The sequence below is a fragment of the Heloderma suspectum genome, chromosome 1 (genome assembly GCF_057233095.1).
Source record: "Heloderma suspectum isolate Gila_16-S chromosome 1, 16-S_ref, whole genome shotgun sequence".
Classification (NCBI taxonomy): Eukaryota; Metazoa; Chordata; class Lepidosauria; order Squamata; family Helodermatidae; genus Heloderma; species Heloderma suspectum.
In genome coordinates, this window is record NC_139458.1 from 153,928,708 (window position 1) to 153,948,309 (window position 19,602).

General features: G+C 41.9%; 1 protein-coding gene and 1 long non-coding RNA gene across 2 annotated transcripts in view; one reads left to right on the plus strand and one right to left on the minus strand.

The window, feature by feature from the left end:
• The first annotated feature begins 233 nt into the window (after positions 1–233).
• LOC146358301 (uncharacterized) lies at positions 234–3,637 on the plus strand. Its single transcript, XR_014784063.1, has 3 exons — positions 234–417; positions 2,037–2,132; positions 3,190–3,637. It is a non-coding gene; the product is annotated as an uncharacterized LOC146358301 (long non-coding RNA).
• The window catches only part of ADCY5 (adenylate cyclase 5), a 333,434-nt gene continuing 317,350 nt past the window's right edge, over positions 3,519–19,602 (minus strand). Inside the window, exons 17-21 of the mRNA XM_084807397.1 lie at positions 17,674–17,806; positions 15,579–15,842; positions 13,969–14,173; positions 9,373–9,497; positions 3,519–6,615 (exon numbers count right to left, since the gene is read on the minus strand). Of these exons, the coding sequence (XP_084663523.1) occupies positions 6,487–6,615; positions 9,373–9,497; positions 13,969–14,173; positions 15,579–15,842; positions 17,674–17,806 (856 nt within the window). The 3' untranslated portion in view covers positions 3,519–6,486. The remainder of the gene's footprint in view (positions 6,616–9,372; positions 9,498–13,968; positions 14,174–15,578; positions 15,843–17,673; positions 17,807–19,602) is intronic.

Sequence of the window (19,602 nt, forward strand, 5' to 3'; positions counted from 1 at the left end):
ACTCGGTACAATCCAATCGTAGATCTTGATAATGAGACCCACCAGTCTGAATGAATGGGTACTGCCCTGCTCGTTCAGGCGCCAAAGAACATAAGTGTTGTCTGTTAAAATCTGTACATGTGTGCTCATAGGTAATTCACAAAGGCTTTTAAGGCCTTCCATACTGCTAATAATGCCAGAAAATTGATGTGAGCTGTCCTTTCTGTTCTCAACCATTGACCTTGAATCTTCAGTGGTCCACAGTGGGCACCCCAACCGATGAGAGAGGCGTCTGTGGTGAGAACTTGAGATGGAGGAGATTGAACAAACAGGATGCCTTGATTGAGATTGACCGGATTCATCCACCAGTGAAGAGAAGAAGCAACATGATGTGGAATCAGCAGTTGGGTTCAATGAGCATTGGTCTCGTGGTGGAAGGTACGAATAAACCAGTTCTGTAAAGGTCTCATTCTTAGATGTGCCCACTCCAGTACCGACACAGCGGCTGCCATATGTCCCAAAAGGCACTGTATGACATGCGCTGATACATGTCAGCCTCGAAAAAGAGTGGGCACCAGAGTAATTAACTGATCCAAGCGTTTCTGAGGGAGGTGTGAATGCCCTGTCTTTGCATCTAAGACCGCTCTGATGAATTGTATAGTCTGAATGGGAGATAAAGTTGAGTTCTCCTTGTTGAGACATAGACCCAGTGCATCTAAAAGATTCAGGACAACTACCATGGTATGATCTAGAGACTCCTTGGATGGGCCTACTAAAAGCCAGTAATCTAGATACAGGTAGACTTCAATCCCATTGAGACGGAGATATGCACAGACTACCTCCATGCATTTCATGAACACCCTTGGGTGGTCGCTAGCCCGAAGGGGAGCACCCAAAATTGGAACATGTTGGAACCAATCACAAAACAAAGGAATCTCTGACATGCTTTTTCGATGTCGATGTGGAAATGAGCGTCTTAGAGGTCCACTGCAGCAAACCAGATGCCTTTTCTCAGGAGAGGAAGGATCATCACCAGTGTAGACATTCTGAATCTCTTAGGTGTGATAAACTTGTTCAGGAGCCACAGATCCAAGATTGGATGAAGTCCTCCGTCCCTTTTGGGAACCATAAAATATTGGGAGAAAAAACTATTGTTTATTTGCTCAAGGGCGATGCACTGAATTGCACCCTTCCGAAGCAACAGTTCCATCTCGAGGTGTAACGGTTCCGACAGACCAGTAACTCTTAGGGTTCCTACTAGAGGGAGGGCATCAAATTTGATTTTGTATCTGCGGTGAACAATAACCAGCACCTAAGAATGTAATGTTATTGTCTGCCAAGCTGGTAGAAATAAAGATAGGCGGTTGCCAAATATTGTAGTAGAGGGAGGCGGAATGACACGGAGGAGTTCCAAATCAAAGATGCCATTTGGAAGAAGTGTCAGACTTCATGCGGGATTGACAAAACTTGGAAGAACACTGCTTCCTCTGTTGGTGCTGTGGCTGGTATCGTGGGGTACGATCTGTAGCCTGCCTTTGAAAGTATGGTTGGAGGAGTTCTTTTAGCCTTATTCCTTTGCTTTTTCTTTGGTACTATCTCTGGCTTAGAGCGCTTCACCTTTTTAGAGATCTTTTTAGCCACAGATGGCGTCAGCAAGTGACCCGGTGTAGGAGGGTCCGTGTGCCCCACCTCTGATGTTGATTGAGGGGGTGAAACCAAAGTGGGTTGAGGCATACCTGTGGACCGTGGGGCACCCAATGGAACCTGAGTGTTCTGGGTGTCCACCACCTCCAGTGCCCTTTCCAACAAAATCACTTTCAATCTGTCTGAGTGATTTTTAGAGGCTTGTTTGGAAAATGATTGGCAATGATAACACGTTTCCACAGCGTGGGCCTCTCTGAGGCAAAGAAGGCATAAAGAATGTCTGTCAGAGGGAGGTAACTCGCTACCACAGCAGACGCACTTTCTGAAGGGTTTTTTTAATGCCATACGCTGAGAAAACTATATATACAAAGACCTAAGAAAAACTAATTACTCTATTTATTTTTGATAACAAGAAGAAACAAGAACCTTGGCACAATAATGTGAAAAAAAAATGTGCACAAAGTTCCCGAAGAGGCAGCTGTGACGGTGGTTGAAAAGGAACTGAGGAGGTAGGTGGGAACCCACTCGGACATGGTCAGTGGGATTGGTGGGGGAGGGTTCCCACCAAACACGTTCCTTAGGTATAGAAGTGTTCCCAAATGAGGCTCTGCACAGGTGCAGAGCCCATACGTATGATGCACAGAGACCACGAAGAAGGAATATGGGCTATGCCATTTCCACATAGCCCTGATTTGAAATGATGTATTTTTAAACCAATGTATTGACACTTGGCCTGCTTAGTATGTCCCTATTTCTCAGTAGGTGCTGCTTTACTTTGCATTTGCTGGAGACCACCATTGTATTAGCAAAATTAATAACAAGACCCCTCTGTTCTGCTGCTTTCCCTACTTACCTTAACGGAGACTAACATGGAAAGGTATCAGCTGTGGATGACAGTGATGACTTCAATATGCTGGAGTTAAATAGTACGTGAGGCTCCAGATGAGTTTCCCCATTTCTTACTGATTAGCCAGCAACTGCCTCTCTCAATATCTAAAGAATATCTTCAGACATATCAGGCACATGTATGTTTTTAGAGTGTGTATGGCGATTAGAAAATAAAACTGGCTGATTTCATAATATCTTTGTTCCAAACTGTATGCAGCTGAGTTTCACAATGTCATATGGAAAAGAGACATACCACTGCAGCAAGAGAAATCTCTGTGGGGGAGTTGGCTTCTATGCATGCACAGATGATGCAGGTTCAGAGGAGCATCTGCATGGAAATCCCAATCTGCATTGCATTGTTCATCTGGGTGGCATTGAATTAGTTGGATTTGCCACTTAATGCAGATTGCAGTGTTCTTGCATACATTTAGGGTTACTAGTCCTTATATACAATTAGTTGAGTAGGTCTGAACCACCCTCCTGCTTTCAGCCTCCCACCTCATCTATAGTTCTCTATAAAGTATAGCTTCATTGAATTTGGACATAAAAATTAAATACCCCAATTGACTCTTTCATTTCAAAATGTCTTGTACCTGTTTGCTTCTCCTTTTAGATCCAGGGGCTGAGACTAATAACCAGTTTGTTGATCAAAATATTTTGTTCTGGTTTCTCTGGCAGTAGTCTTCCATGCAATCATGGAGAAATGAATAGGTGCATCCCAGGGTGAAGTCACCAGTCTCTTCTTCCTGCTTCCTGTGATACAGCATGCTCAAATATCATCCATAAATTCATCAATGAACAGGAACATTTGTTGGGATAAATTACACAAGCCTGAAGAGCCATCCTAACTGAACTGATTATGCTGAAACATATTTGGGAGGTAAACATGGTGTACAAAATCCTGTTGTCACCCCAGACAAATATTAAATTGTATTTTACTTTTATTCTACAAAATTATTTCTGGGCCTTTCATGATCCAGACTTTAATAGGAAAAAACGGGCAGATTCACAAGTGAAACAGTGTTTAATATAGTTGTTAAATTACTTAAACAAATTGCAATTTCCATGGGAAATCATAACTGTATCCATTTTTGTGAGAGCCAGAATAAAGAGTGCTTACCCCTTGAAATGATCATGACACAGTCAACAATCACAGTCAGAGATACAGGCGACTGAAAATTTCATTGACAACACAATCGCGCAAGGTGGTCTGCTCAAAATGTTAAGAATGCACACTTCAAAGCAGGAGGCAAACCTAAAACAAAATGATCCTATCTTGTGCTATTAATTAAAATTTGGAAGTGGTATATGGTGGCACAAACAAATGGTGGAAGGTGATAAGGTGATGAAGAACAAGCTGCAGTACTGTGTAAATAAAGACCTTTGAAAATCAGATGGGATTTTTTAAAGGTTCAAAAATATAGTACAAGGGCAGACTTGGCAGTTTTCTAGATGTCAGGCTATGGTACTATTCCAGGATGTGCCCTAGTAGAAAGGTGAAGGATGAAAGGAAAGAGGGATGCTACTGAAGCTCTAGTTTTAAAACCGTTTAATGCCACCATTGTGTTGAACAATATAGCAAATTCACTGAGACCATAGATTTATATTTTGTTTCTTGCTCAAAGAGAAACATAAAACCTCATGTCACAATTGCCAACATTGGGGAATCATCAGGTTAGGAAAATTATGGAAATTCTGCCCTGAGAAGAGTGGAAAAAATGTCAAAATGTTGGAGTCCTTTTTAAGATAGCCAAATTCAATATCAAAAGTTTTCCCCGACTGAAATACAAAAATATAGGTTTTTATGCTTTTATATTTTTTTAATAAAATATGAAGGGGACTTTTCCTTTAAAAGTTCAAAATGTATTTATTTCACTCAAAGATATATTAATAATTCCCTCTTTTGGAAAATCAAGTCCCATCTTTTTAAACATTGTTCAGCACGATAGACCGTCTCAAAATCTACAGAGAACCAATCAATACAATTAATTGTTTGGTTATGAAAAATTGCCTTAGGGTGCAATCCTATAACACTTTCCTGGGAGTAAGCCCCATTGAACACAGCGGGGCTTACTTCTGAGTAGACATACATAGGATAGCACAGTAAATCTTCAAACTGAAATCCATAATATGTGAATCAATAATGGAATATAACTCCGTCAATCCAAGAGAGCAAAAATTCTAGGTAATATTCTGTAGAACTTTACTTATACAGACAGTTGTTACACAAACTGTAAACATTCACTGTCTTTTAAAAAAATTCTAGATTCGGTTTTTTTTTAATTCCTCTTCTGCTACAGTTCAGATGCACACTGGAAATGGCTTTTGTCATAGTGCCCTTGACAAACAATTTCAGAATTGTGGACACATATTTATCTCTGGCGCTCAACTCCTTCCAACAACAGGAATGAATGTAGCTGTGCTAGCTCTTGATTTTCCTTGCCCATTTAATCATAGGTTTCACACACTTTACAACCTGGACACCCTTCTGTTGTTGTTTTTGCTTGTTTCCTGAACCATTCAGTGTTTGTCTGAAAACTGCCAAGTCTGCAACTCAGAAAATAATGAAAAGAACATCACACAATTCTATAGCTTATGTACACCTCCCAGTGTGTCCTTGTGCACACAGCCCCTGGCCCCAATCCTAAAAATTGCGAGCACAGCAGAAGGCTTCACACCTATTGCTGGACTTGGAGACATCAGCGGAGAGCACAGACATCTAGCCCTGATCAACTCTCAGGGAACCAGAAGGGGAAAAGGAGTGATTGGACTCCGCCTGGGTGCCTCTTTAGCAGGTAGGGTTAGGGGCTTCTGTCTTAGGTGCTGATCAACTGTTAGGAGATACAGGATGGAGTCTAGATGCCCCTGCCCTGCCTAACAGCTGATAGATGCTGGACTAGTTGCCAGGTGCTCAGTTAGGGTGCTGGAAGCGAGGGCCCCCTTCCCACACCTTGTCACAGCAGTTTGGTGCACCCCATTACAGCAGATCCACATATGGATCACTGTTGTTCAATTGGGCGACTGTTTAATGCACATAATTTTCAAAATATAGAATTTTGGTATATTTGTTAGATCTCAGTATCTTCCATATTACAAAATACAAAATCCCCCTTCCCCCAAACCAACAATTCCATACATTTCAGAGGAAACTCTCTGTCCAAGTGTTTCATGTTGACAGCTGGTCTTTGATGTGTAAACTGATATGCACTGCACAGGAGTGAGAAGGCCTTTCCATTTAATAAATATGTCAGAAAAGTCGTTCTTCCTCACTGTAACCAATTTCTCTCTTCCTTTCAATACATCCGTCCTGGTAAAAAAGAAGAAACTTCCTAGCTGTGTAAGGGTACGGATGGCGGAAGTACATAACAAGGCATTTTTTCCATTTAAAAACATTACAGATGGCATCATAAAAAAGGCCCTTTGTAAAGAGCAATAGTGGGTGGTATTTTTAATTTTAAAAGCCCACTCAAACAGCTAATAAAAGAACAGTGGCACACTTTAAGGAGCTGACAGCACAGACCAGAAATAGTATGGGAGTGCACAGCCTTTCCAAAGTAATGCTGTTCATTTTTTTCCCTTGTGTTGCAATGAATCATACTTTCTTTCAAACCAAGTAAAAACATTGTGTTACTTCAAATAAATACTTAAATATCTTAAGTCTTGCGTAGCAGCCTCATTGAAGATCTCAGATCCATGTCTTCATCTTGGAATTCCATTAAGCATAAATCTTTGGTCAATTCATTTACACTCAACCTAGAAAAGAATCCACAGCAGTCCTAGGTAGCTTCTGAATTGTGTGCTATGTAGCCTAAACAGTATTTTTTTCTTGCACGCAATCCCGCTAGAAAGGCATCACATGAAATACTCAGCTGTGCCTTGGTATTCGATTCACCGCTAAACAGTGGATTTTCCTCCCATTTACTCTTGTGTTTGAATCAAACTGAGCCGTTCTCGAGTCATTCTTGCCCACTGCTGCTAACTGGCTGGTGGGCCTTCGTTTAGAAAGTAGGTGGTCATTTCTCCTTTACCTTTGACCTTAACGACCCCTCGGCATTCTAGTTGATAGTTGTTCACTGTTAAAACCTGATACATGTCTGTGGTCACCTGTGGAAGTTTCAAAAGGAAGCATCAGAAAAGAGTAGCATGAACTGCACTTCCCACAGTCCAATCCAGAACTAGTAAGGCCCCCTCAAGCACTGTTACTGGGAGATTTGTGTTTAGTTTAACTATTCGAGTCACTGTGGTTGCACTTATGGGGACAAGGGCAGCCTACATGAAAAATGCATTTGGAATTATTCCAGAAAAAGTCTCACCCTTCTATAAAATTCAGAAGTACAGGCACCTGTGCACTCACGAAAGGGCGATGGCATCTTAGAGACATGCATGTAAGGAGGCATGAATCTCTGCTTGTATCTTGTTCTATCTCTGCAAAGGTTAAACAGCCTAACAGCCTGATCCCATTCATATTTATTCAGAAGCATGTTCTACTGTGGTCAATAGGACTTACCCCCAGGCAAGTGTGCATAGGATACAGCCTAAGAGTCATGAAAATGTAGTGTTTATTCAGTGTTAGAAACCAGACTGAAGCTATGAACAGGATGGCTAAAGTGGAGTTTTGTTTCCCTTCCCCTCTTATTCTGTTGTCTGTTGTGCTTCAGCAAAGGAGGAATGAAATTGCCTTATATAAGGTCAGACTATTTGTCTATCTAGCCCAGTACTTTCTACTCTGACTAGCAGTGGCTTTCCAGAGTCTCAGGCAGAGGTCTTTCCCACGCCTTCCTACCTTATCTTTTTAACTGGAGATGCTGGGGATTGAACCTGGGACTTTCTGCATGGGGTGAACGTGCTCTACCAGGAACCAACAACCATTCCCAAATTATACACACTGGGCTGGATCCAGACTTAGTCATACTTAGAGTAGACTCATTGAAACCAATGGGACTTAAGTTAGTCATAACTAATTTAAGTGCCATTCAATGCATCTACTGCAGAAATACTGGGCATGGATGCTTAGAAGTTAGACTAGAGGAAACAAGAATCTACTACAATATAAAGCTTTGTGCTGTTATTGAAATGTACTAGGAGGGACTGGATGTAATCTGCCTGTTAGAAGGAAGAGCCAAATTATTTGCCAAGGAATCCCAAATGTTTGCATTTGGAATAAATTATGCAATGCATGCAATTCTGTCTAAGTTTCTTTGTGGCACATAATCGGACAAGGAAAGTGAAGGCTTTCATTTAATAACTGGCCTGTTCATCATTCCATGCTGAAGTTTGTTTGTCAGAGCAATAACTGCTGGACACTGAGAGATTGGAATGAAATTTGGTGTGTACATCCAGGGCCCAATTCCATGTTTCTAGTTTGAATTCTGACTCAACCCTTGCCCTGCCCGTTTTCAAAAGAGGGAGGAAAATGCAAACTATTGCAATATCTGTTTTAAAGACTGAGGTACCAGGGTGAAAGTTGCTGTGCAGGTTGTGGACAATATTCTGTATTAGAAGGATTAAACCCAGCTCAGCTCCCCACAACAATTTACAGGGGGCAAGCAAATATGTAAAACCTAACGCAATGCGATATTTCCCTTAAAAGCAGAGTTATTCGAATGAGACAGTAGTGGATTTCATGTTCAGATCCAAGCTTCTCGTCCTCCTGACTCATTTTCAGAAGAAACAGGAATAAATCAGGCTTTTCAAATACTGTGCTTTACCGCTTTCTTTTGAAGAAATTTAGCCTTCAGCAGACAAGATCCTTCTCTTCCAAAGAGGATGATGCAACTAAAGCTGCCATTCTCGAGTAATACATAAATAGTGGGTTGCAGTATCAAAGAAGAAGCTATCCCTTGGACAATACAAGGGAAAAGCATCACTTGATGAATATCTCTAACTCTGTGCCTTTATCCACAGAAGCAATTGCTGGACACCTTCAACAAGGGGTGTGCTGTTATCATATGTGACTTTCAGAATCCTGTCAAAATGCACCCTAATTCAGCGCAGGTGATGCATATGTGGAAGCAGTTTTCTTCATGCACATCCCCTATTGGGCTGGGATGTGCAAAAAGCAGGTGTTTACACAATCCATTGTTTTAGCCCTCTGTTTCTTTGGGTGCTGCTGTACTATAACATCTCTGACTCAAGCACATGGGCCTGCACTCACACTTTCCAACACTGGATCAAGTACTTATACAGCACCCAAAAGAGACTGAATCAAGCACCCCATTTCCCTGTAGGCTCGAATTCAGACCATGCTTCTTAAAGAGGCAATGAGCACTATCAAAGATTACAGCATGAATCATCTACTGGGTGGCTAAGTGTGCACAGCACAGTATCATATTGGCACATGAATTGGGGCAGGATTAATTATCCTGTCTTCTGGCTATCATTCTGCACATAATGCCTTTTAAAAAAAGAAGTGGATGCTGAAATTCACAAGAAGCTCTGTTCTGTCCTAGATTCCATATTCCAGGCTCTGTGGTCTGTGTACATACAGACATAGTAATGTAGTCTATCTGCAGAGTTGGAGGACTCTCTTGTCTGACTTAACTTCAGGGCTGCCTTATACCTGACTTTTTTCCAATACAGAAATGAATCCGTAAGCATGTCATGTGCAAAGTACAAGGGGAATGCAAATTTGTCTTGATCCAGAGCTACACAGATCAGAAAGTTACTTCATGTGTCACCGCGACATATCTTTTATGCCCGTTTAAGAGTGTTCACTTGGTGATGACGAAATTACACTTGTTCACCTGTGTGGAGCACATGAAATGTACATAGGGCTAACTTATCAGCTGTTAATTGTGGGTTGTGTAAATGTTCGTGAGAGACAAAAGTTTTGCGAAGTGGAGAGGGGTTAAGATGACTCACCTGAATCCTATCAGGTACTCCTGTGCTGTCCATTCGGCTGGCTACATTCACAGTGTTCCCCCAAATATCATACTGAGGCTTACGTGCGCCTATGACCCCAGCTACTACTGGGCCAATATTGAGCCCTAGAAAAGAAAGAAGTTAGGCATGAGAGGGTAAACAGCTTCTGATATGTTTTCACTACAAAATTACATCTGGAAGGATCTGCAACCATTTGATCCATTCCCAGGTATCAACTGGTTAGTGGTACATTTTGAATGGGCAACTTATTCACCTTTTGAGGGCTATATGGAAAAATGTGCCATGTCCCAGAGGGTCTAATTTGCATATTTGATGTCTTGTATTTCATGTAATTTATATATTAATAGGCAGGTACCAACCTAGAGTTAGTGGATTGTTGTACTTTTCTCACAAATATTCTTGTTCTGAAATTGTTTATCAAAGATGAAAAAGAGAGCATACTAAAAGAAAAAGAGATATAAGAACACAGCGTCCACATTTGACCTTTAAAATGGTAAAAAAAATGAAAACAATAGAGGCATGATTCGCTCCCATTGATTTCAATGGAATTTTTAAGCATTTCCTTAAATCTGTCCCATTGAAATAAATGGGAATTAGGCTACCGTCCTAAACTCACTTACTAGGCATTAATAGTTCAATCCTATACATGTCTACTCAGAAGTAAGTCACACTGAGTTCAAGGGGGCTAACTCCTAGGTAAAGAGGTATAGGATTGCAGCTTACATCCCACTGAACTTAGTGAGACCTACTTCTGAGTAAACTTGCATAGAATTGCACTGTTAAAAGTGCTTACTTTGGCAGGTTATGCCCTAAATATTGGCTTCTTTTTACTTGGATTCTTAGCATTTTGGCCATCGCATTTTGCAGCTTAGCTCTGTGGGTCAGATACTTTTTAAAAAACAGTAATTTAACAACACTTCATGAATTGCACAAAAGTGCCTCATGAGTTGATACGTTGACCACCCCTGAATTAAACCATCCTCTTTAAAAAGGTTCCAATGAAGGTGATTCTACAACTTCCTTAGGCATTTCCCCCTCACTGAACAACTGCTGTGAAAATTCTTCACTGGCTCATCATATGGACTGGGAAATTTTCTCCATGCCAACATGAGGGCGTGGACAGGGGACCCAAGGCTGCAGTAGTGTGAAGAAAATGGCCTAATACACATGGCAAGCTGTTGCAAATAAACTATGGTGATGCACTTTAAAGCACCACCCATATGGTGGCTGTAATGTGTGCCCCAGTCCAAAGACTGGGGCACATAGTACCAGTTAGAGTGGGGCAAATTCATTCAATGGCACCTACCCTGGTCTTTGATATCCGTGATACCATCTTGAATATGAATCCCTGACATGATCTAACTGGGTAGGCTTATTCTTGATTACAGCCTTCTTCAACCTGGCACTCTCCAGATGTGTTAAACTACAACTATAGCAATGCTGACTGGGAATGATTGGCATTTGAGTCCAACACAACTGGAGGGTGTTATATGGGAAAGGCTGCTTTATTAGATACAAGTATAATTTTATATCCAGACTTATTAACACCCAAAACTGGGTGCCAAGCAACCTTATGTATTCTTCTGCACTCAAAATAAAATCACACTTATCTGTAAGACCTAATGAGGTCTGCTTTTGCACAGCCATGCTCAATGTACAGATTCTATTCTGAACCTGCTCCTTTGTGTATGGTTGGTGGGGCATACTGGGAAAGGTGGAGGCCTCAATCCAGACACTCTTGTGCAACAGCCAGCAGACAACACTTGAGGCACTCCCTGACAACAGATGGCTGGCTTTGCCGGTGTTGACAGGGCTGTCTGAGTGGGAGGAAGTATGGATGCTGGATTCAGTCCCCACAAACAGATGCCTGGCGCTGTCAAAACGGACAGCACAATCCCTGGGTAGTAGATCTGGGGATTCAGTAAGGATAAGGGAGCCAGCTGTGAAGCACTGTTGCATGCATGTGGATTGCCTTCACTGGATCGGGTTGAAAGAGTTTTGCTCATCCTTTCCCACCAAATCTGTGTATTTATCCATGTTCGATATAAGTGCAGAAACCTTGCAGATTTCCACTGTTACAGAGGACAAGGAGTTCTAACAGTAATAGTTATCCATTATGAAAAGCACTAATGTGGTAAGGAAAGAACTAAGCTTCTTTGGGTGGCCTTTGATCTTTTCACTGGCAAAGCGGCTATGCATTTATCCCCAGTTAGGAACATTATTTAATGAGGCCTACTTCTGGCATAAAACGTAACTGATACTGCCAAATGAATATAGATCAAGAGGACTGCACTGATGTCTACTTCAGCCTTCCCCAATCTGGTGCCCTCCAGATGTGTTGGACTGCATCTCCCATCATTGCTGGCCATCGGCCATCCTGACTGGGCTTCCCGTCCAATACATATAGAGGGCACTGTTAATCTGATGCCAAAAGGGTTAAATACTTTTGTTAACAAAAGACTGAAGAGGCTACTTCAAACTGAAGATGGCTAATTTGATCTGGAATGGTTGAATGATCTGAATGAGGGTTTTGGGACAACCCCCTAAAAGACCCCAGATTCTAGACCCCTGACCTACGGGCAAGAAGAACCTGAAATTGTGATTCTACGCCAATTGATGATATGGCATTATAATCCCTCTAACTAAGATGTTACAGGACCGGATTTGAAATAGGAGTACAAAACGTAGCTGTATTTGCAAGCGGCTTCACAGAGCAGAGCAATGGGCTGTGCTGTGCTGACAAAGAAGCTGATATGAGCAAAAGGACAGAAGAACTGAGCATGCTCAGACACCCATTAGCAGGAGGAAAATTGCTACTTGATATCTCGTGTTATACACTTGCAGGTAAGAAAATGTCCTTACTCAGCGTTCGTTGGGAGAGGGAAGCCATAGCACTGAGCACGAGCAACAATTGGGAGGAGGTGTTGGGGTGGATATGACCAAAGATGACCATGAGTTCAAAGGAGATGTACCAAGGAGCAATAGGTCAATCAAGATAACATTCCCAGATGGTAGACTTTTAGCCACATTTTGGGAAGGTTCAAATAAACCCGTTAGTTGTAGTTCCAGAGATCTTCCCAAAACACGTAGGTATAAAATGTGAGATTGTTGGGGGATAGATAGACACCTCACTTCTAACTGGTGAATGGGTGGTCTACCCACTCACACATCCCATTTTTGACAGGAAGATTGTCATATCACTCATTGGGGCCGCCACCTTTGACCAGAACAAGTGTATTATTCTTTATTTATCACATTTCTATACCGCCCAATTGCTGAAGCTCCCTGGGCGGTTCACAGAAGCTCTGTGGGTGGTTCACCTGGGGACGTATAAAAGCACATATAACGAGAGCTCTTTCATTCTTTCTTCTGCTGCTTCACTTCATTTTCTTGCTGCTTTCCCTATCTGGACCACCAGACCCAAGGATCTGGGTAACTATGGACTCTTTAGACTCAGATGTCAGAACTTGTAAATAATGTTAACCCTTTACTTTCTGAAGTTAGGATTTAGAATATTTTCTGAGCTTGGGCCTTAGATTTTTTTCTGAAGACTTAGAATTATTTCCAAGTCTTTGGCTTTTCTTTATACTCCAACTCCTGCCTTTAACTAAATGTAATTCTTCACATACTTGGAGGAATTCAGTAACGCTTTAGCTTGGCCTTTATATTCAAGTAATGTGCAGGAAGAAGTAAAAGGGAGAATTAACAATTTTTAGCATGTTTTACTTTAGTGTTAAACTGCAAGTAGTAAGCAGGAGGATAAGGAGGAGTCATAACAATGTTAGATGCTCAAGTTGTTATCTCACTAGCTACATTCGTAGTGCAAGCTTTATCAATTGCAATTCTTTTGGTTAATCACATATTTTTGTTACATTCTCTTTTCCTGTAATTACAGAGAATGTTTCTAACATTCATATAACCACTATGCTACTTTCCTTAATTCTGTAACTTTCTTAAAGAAAGCATTGAATAGATTTCAATTTGTTTTTTAGTCTGGGGTGGTGTTTGTTTATTTATGTATTTATGTATTTCATTTTTATACTGCCCAATAGCCAAAGCTCTCTGGGCAGTTCACAAAATTAAAACCACAAAAATATGACAGAAAAAAAAATACAACCAGAGTAAAACCTAGCAGCAGTGCAGAGGTTTTAAATGCAACAGCAGATTTAAGACAGCAGAGCTAAAAAACTGGGATGCTAAAACGCTAAAAATGCCTGGGAAAATAAAAAGGTCTTCGCTTGGTGCTGGAAAGAGTACAACGTACGCGCCAGGTGAACCTCTCTAGGGAGTTTGTTCCTCAACCGGGGTGCCACAGCAAAAAAGGCCTTTTCCCTGGTAGCTGTGTTGAACTGTACCATTTCAGATTTAAGTTATCCACCGGGGTGGTTAGAACCCATTTGGTGTAGGTGCTGAAGTTAAACTGGACCGAATTAACAAGCACCAGGTTGGGGAAGGAGGTGCGCTTGCATTCAGTAAAGGCAGCACCAATTCATATGCGACATTTGCACTTTGAACCGTACAGGGTGGCCACACAGGATGAATTCCTGTAGCACAGACTACAGCTGTGACATTTACCTATTTTCATCTGGAAGTTGTTGAACGAATGCTCATTGATGTATTTCATTTGATCCATCAACCTCATTGCAAAGTCAGCCAGGGCCTTGATATGTGTTTTGCCCATCTTGTCATAGGTGGAGTCGTTAAGGCCTGAAGCAGCCATGTAGGTGCTGCCTATAGTTTTGATCTTTTCCAGCTGTCGAAACTGGTCCTCGCTTATTATCTGGATAGCCAAAAAAGAACAAAGTTACTGAAAAGGACAAACGCACATCAATATATGCTGCGCGACTGATCTACACAAGAGCCAGGCATTGTGCACACTGTAGCTTGCAGGCCACATGCCCTAATGTAGCTCCCATATGAAGGGAAATTTCATGAGCCTTTTTGATCCTGCAGGTAGAAAAGATGGAGACCTAAGTCCTGTTTTGGCTTCTTCAAACTAATACGGAATGCAAAATATGATTTTGCACTGGAATATCAGGTCACAGGATCTGACATAAGGGTTCTACCCCAAATCACAGGGGTAGAACCCCTCATGTTAGCATCCATGCCTGCTCCTGGCATGAGTGTGGCAATGCCTTTGGCATGGCCTCATCGGTGCTTGATGTTATATGCAAGGTGAGTGGGTTAGAACCATTTGCACTTTTAATCATTCCTCCCTTACAACCCCTTCCAAGGCATTCCCAACTATCTTTTTGAGCAATAAAAGCAACAGAAGCAAGTGCAAATGTGTGCTAACCACAGGGATGGACACATCTGAATTTCACTTTCTCATTTTGGGTTCATCCCAGATTTTCGAGATTTTTTTTAAAGTCTTCATGAAAATTCACAAGCATTTATGTGCACATTTCTCCTAACACATCGATTTTTGCCTAAAATTCACATTTTAAAATCAATTTGCTAACATAATGCGTTTTGAAACATTACTTTCCCTTTTGCACTACTTTTGTATGCATTTTTTGACTGAAGAACTCTCTTGCAAAATTCTGAGCACAAAATTTGCAAATTAACTGAGTTCGGTTCACGTAGAGGTTTGGAAGTGCAACATTGGGTAACTTTGCATTAAAATAAAAATGGAACCAATTTCTCCCCCATTCCTATCTAACCATAACCAGTAATAAAGAGGTGGAGGTTTCCTAGCAAGTGGGTCAAAGCCACTTTACAAGCATGGGATCATGTTTTAGCTTCTGTGGCCAAATTACTATTTGCACCACTGCACATCTTGATCCATGGAATCCAGATGCAAGGTGCTTTAAATGGCTACGTATGGACCAGGAAATTCCATCACTAGGTCAGAACAGAAAGAACTGTGAAGTTCCATGAGCTGCGGGAGACTTGCAAGGCTAATAGCATTTTGAATCCTCAGCCATATGCTTGGATGTAGAGTCTCTTTATGCCTGTAGTGCATGATCTGGGTTCAGCAGCACCTTTGAGTAAGCATAGAGTACAGCAGAGAATAAAAAGAACAGGCATGGCATTTCAGTTGCCATCTTTGACATATAAAAGATAAAAGATAAGAAGGTGTCAGAGATCTCGTTTTATGGTGCAGGATCCCACACTCGATTCACTCAATTAGACGTGAAGCAGACCAACCTCAGTTCTAATTGGTTTTCCTTTAACTGGCTCACCTCATCGAAGTCGGCAATGATTTCGTTGAGGAGCCTCAAGCACTCCACCCCTTCATTGTTGGCCTCTAATTCTACATAGAATTCTGAGAAGTTGCTGATGGAAGCGAACATCACAGCCACACACTCGCAAGACTGGTAGTACAGCTCATCATTCCTCCGCTCCTGTGCAAGGAAGTGGGCTGCAACATCCTTTGGCAAGATGTTATGGAGAAGCCGTCTGTTGTAGGCCTGCAGTTCCTCCATTTCCTCCTTTTCTTCAGTAGCCTGAAAAGAGAGACAAAGATGTGGCTGCAAATCAGGTTCATGCATGTGGGAAATGGGCTGGAAACAGATACGAGATTAAGAAGCAACACATTGATCCACATTAGCAATGGAATCCTATGTCAAATACTAGCAGAACCTGATTTCAAGCATACTTGGAAGGACTAAACCCCAACTACACATTGCTTTTTGCAAACACGTTCCACAGTGCAAAAAACAGTGATCCCTTTTCAGTGATTTTTTTGCCACTTCTATAAAACTATGTACACATTTCTTAATACTGTCCTCACTTGCCCTCCTTCTCAATTGCCCTCAGTGACACAGCCAAATCTAATTTGTTCTGATTTTATTTACTGATGTTCCGGGATGTCATCACAACAAGAGTAGCCTTGTGATATCATCCTGATCTATGTGATCACTCTCTGGATGGGATTACTAATGTGACCAATTCAGAAAAATGGAAAATGCAACAGCCAGGGTTTGGGTGGATGCAGAAGTGGGCAAGGGGATGATGCAAAAGCAGCTGCAGCATCAGCAGCTGCAGCACAAATGGTGTCAAATAGGGTTTTAACAAAATGTAGAACATTCACATAATTATTTTTCAGATTAATTTCTACTCTTGCTGAAATTACTTGCTTTGGCCTGAAAATCTAACTCTGGAATATCTGGCACAATCCTAATATTAAGCTCTGATTGACTTGGAATGGCACTCCCGTGTCCTCTCTTCCCCACTGCAGCCATGCCCACACCCTCCAAATCTTCTCCGGAGGGTTCCAGAGGGTGCATGGAGGCTGAAGTGGTGAGGAAACAATGGAAGGTCCCATTCTGCAAGCAGTATCCTTTCACTGGTGGAACGATGATTCTGGATCTAAGTTTTGGGATCAAATAAGAGTGGAAGTCTATTAAATTTGGGGTTGGATCCAAACTTAGTCACACACAGAGCAGACCCACTGAAATCAGTGGGAGTTAAGTTAGTCCTGACTAACTGTAGACCCATTGAACTCAATGGGTTTACTCTCAGTATAATTAAATCTGGATCCTGTGGTACTTATTATTGTGGAAGCTCCAGTAACTAACATTAGTAGTCACTAAAAAAAATTCTGAAATCTTTCTCTTTGACCAAAATTTAAATAGTTCAAGGAAAATCTCCTGCAGCTTTTGAAAATTGCTCCAGTTGGATCATGGCAGAACTTTAAGTATGGACTTAAATTACAATGTTTTTCTTTTATGGTGGGAGCGTCCCCTAGCTCAGAGTGCCCTCACTGATGTGAACGGTGGGGAGAGGCAATTTCCACAGATTTCCCCTCCTAGCACCATATTTCCCACTGTTTTGGATTGTCCCCCAACCCTCCAGAGCAGATGCTGGGGGGTGGGGTGGAATCGTAAAAGATAAATCTCTTCTCCCATTCAGCCAGCAGAAAAGTTTTGCTGGATCAAAAGCCTCCTGCTGAAGGAAGGAGCTCTTCTGTCTATCTTTTGCTGTATCCAACACATAATTTACAGTATATACCATGTTTCCACACAAGTGTTCTTAACGTGATTTAGCAAGCCTGCCTCCCTCCCTATGTAAAATACATCTGCTAACTAAGCAAGCACTTGTCAAACTCCTGTACATTATGTAAGTCAAGACCTTTGTGATCCTCAAATGAAAAAGGATGCTGCAGAACAACCTGCCACAACCTGGTGCCAGGTTGGGGAAGGCTGCAGCACAGGTTTCCGTATGTGCCACTACTTCTAATTTATGAGCACATCACGACAATGCAGTAACAGCATGAACACCAATCATTTACTGGCGATAATGTGCCACTCTAGTGTAACATTCAAAAACACACACCTGAAGCTTCCAAAGGAAATCGAGCCGTGCTGTGGATTCTACCTGCTGAGCATGGAGATATACTGCCAGGACAAAAACTGTGATAACTACAGGGGTCACAATCTTCAAAGCCACCCTGGATACACTTGGTGGACTACAAAGGAAAAGAAAATGCTTAAGTCTGGGAATAGCCTAGGATGCTAGTCACTCAGTTGGAACAGTGCATTCAGCGGTGAGAAAAAGTTTGTAAACCGTAATGATAATAATGGAAATTCCATAGTTGCACTATGATAGCCTTCGTGAATCAAAACCAGTCCTTTTCTAAATATCCAGCAGGGTTTATATTAACCAGTTCTGCATCTTCTGAAATAAAATGACATATAAATTAGGCAAACAATGACTACTTAAGAGTCAGGGTATGTGCAAAAGTAAATGAACCCCTGGTTGCATCAGCTCAATTGAGGGGAATAATTAGAATCGGATGTTTAAGTAATTGGCAAATGCGGTTCAATGTAAGCAAGTGTAAAGTGATGCACGTTGGGGCAAAAAATCCCAACTTCAGGTATAGCCTGATGGGATCTGAGCTAGTGGTGTCTTTCTGACCAGGAAAGAGATCTTGGGGTTGTGGTGGACAGCTCAGTGAAGATGTCAACCCAGGGTGTGGCCACTGTAAAAAAAAAGGCAAACTCCATGTTAGGCATAATTAGAAAAGGAACTGAGAATAAAACTGCCAATATCACACTGCCCCATACAAAATCTATGGTGTGACCACACTCGGAATACTGTGTACAGTTCTGGTCACTGCACCTAAAAAGGGATATTGTAGAGTTGGAAAAAGTGCAGAAAAGGGCAACTAAAATGATCAAGGGGCTGGAGCATCTCCCCTATGAGAGAAGGTCACAACAGCTGGGGTTGTTTAGCTTGGAAAAAAGAAGGTAAGGGGAGACATGATAGAGGTGTACAGAATTATGCATGCTGTGGAGAATGTGGATAGGGAGACATTTTTTCCCCTCTCTCAAAATACTAGAACCCGAGGTCATCCTATGAAGCTGATTGGTGGGAGATTCAGGACAGATAAAAGGAAGTATTTCTTCACACAGCACATAGTTCAACTGTGGAATTCACTACCACAGGATGTAGTTATGGCCACCAATTTGGCTTGCTATAAAAGGGGGTTGGGCAAATACATGGAGGAGAAGGCTATTGATGGCTACTAGTCCTGATGGTAATGTGCTACCTCCAGAAGCAGAGGCAGTGAGCCTATGTACACCAGATGCTGGGGAACATGGGTTGGAGGGTGCTGTTGCACTCATGCCCTGCTTGTGGGTTCCTGGTTGGCACCTGGTTGGCCACTGTGTGAACAGAATGCTGGACTAGTTGGACCCTTGGTCTGATCCAGCATGGCTCATGTTCTTAATTAGGTAGATCTTAGGAGTGAGTTGGGGAGGCCCCACCCTATGAAAGGATCAGAAACTTTGTGAGTTTGGTCTTCACCATATGGTTGTGTGGAAAAATGTAATGCCATGATCAAAAGACATCTCTGAGGACCTCAGAAAAGCAGTTATTGCTGCTCACCAGTCTAGAAAAGGTTACAAACCAATTTCTAAGGATTTGGGGCTCCAACAATCCACTCTCAGACAGTCTACAAATGGAAAAGGTTCAAGACCACAGTCGCTTTACCCAGGAGTAAATGTCCTGCCAAAATCTCTCCCAAGAACAAACCGGTGCATCATCCAGGAAGTCAAAAAGAACCAGTCCAAGGATCCTCAGGCCACTCTTGCCTTGGCTTAAGTGAGTGTTCATGACTCAACGATCAGAAAAAGACTGAACAAGAATGGTGTTCATGGGAGGATAGCCAGGAGGAAACCACTGCTCTCTAAAAAGAACATTGCTGCCCGTCTGAAGTTCGCTAAAGATCACATAGATGATCCCCAAGACTTCTGGAATAAT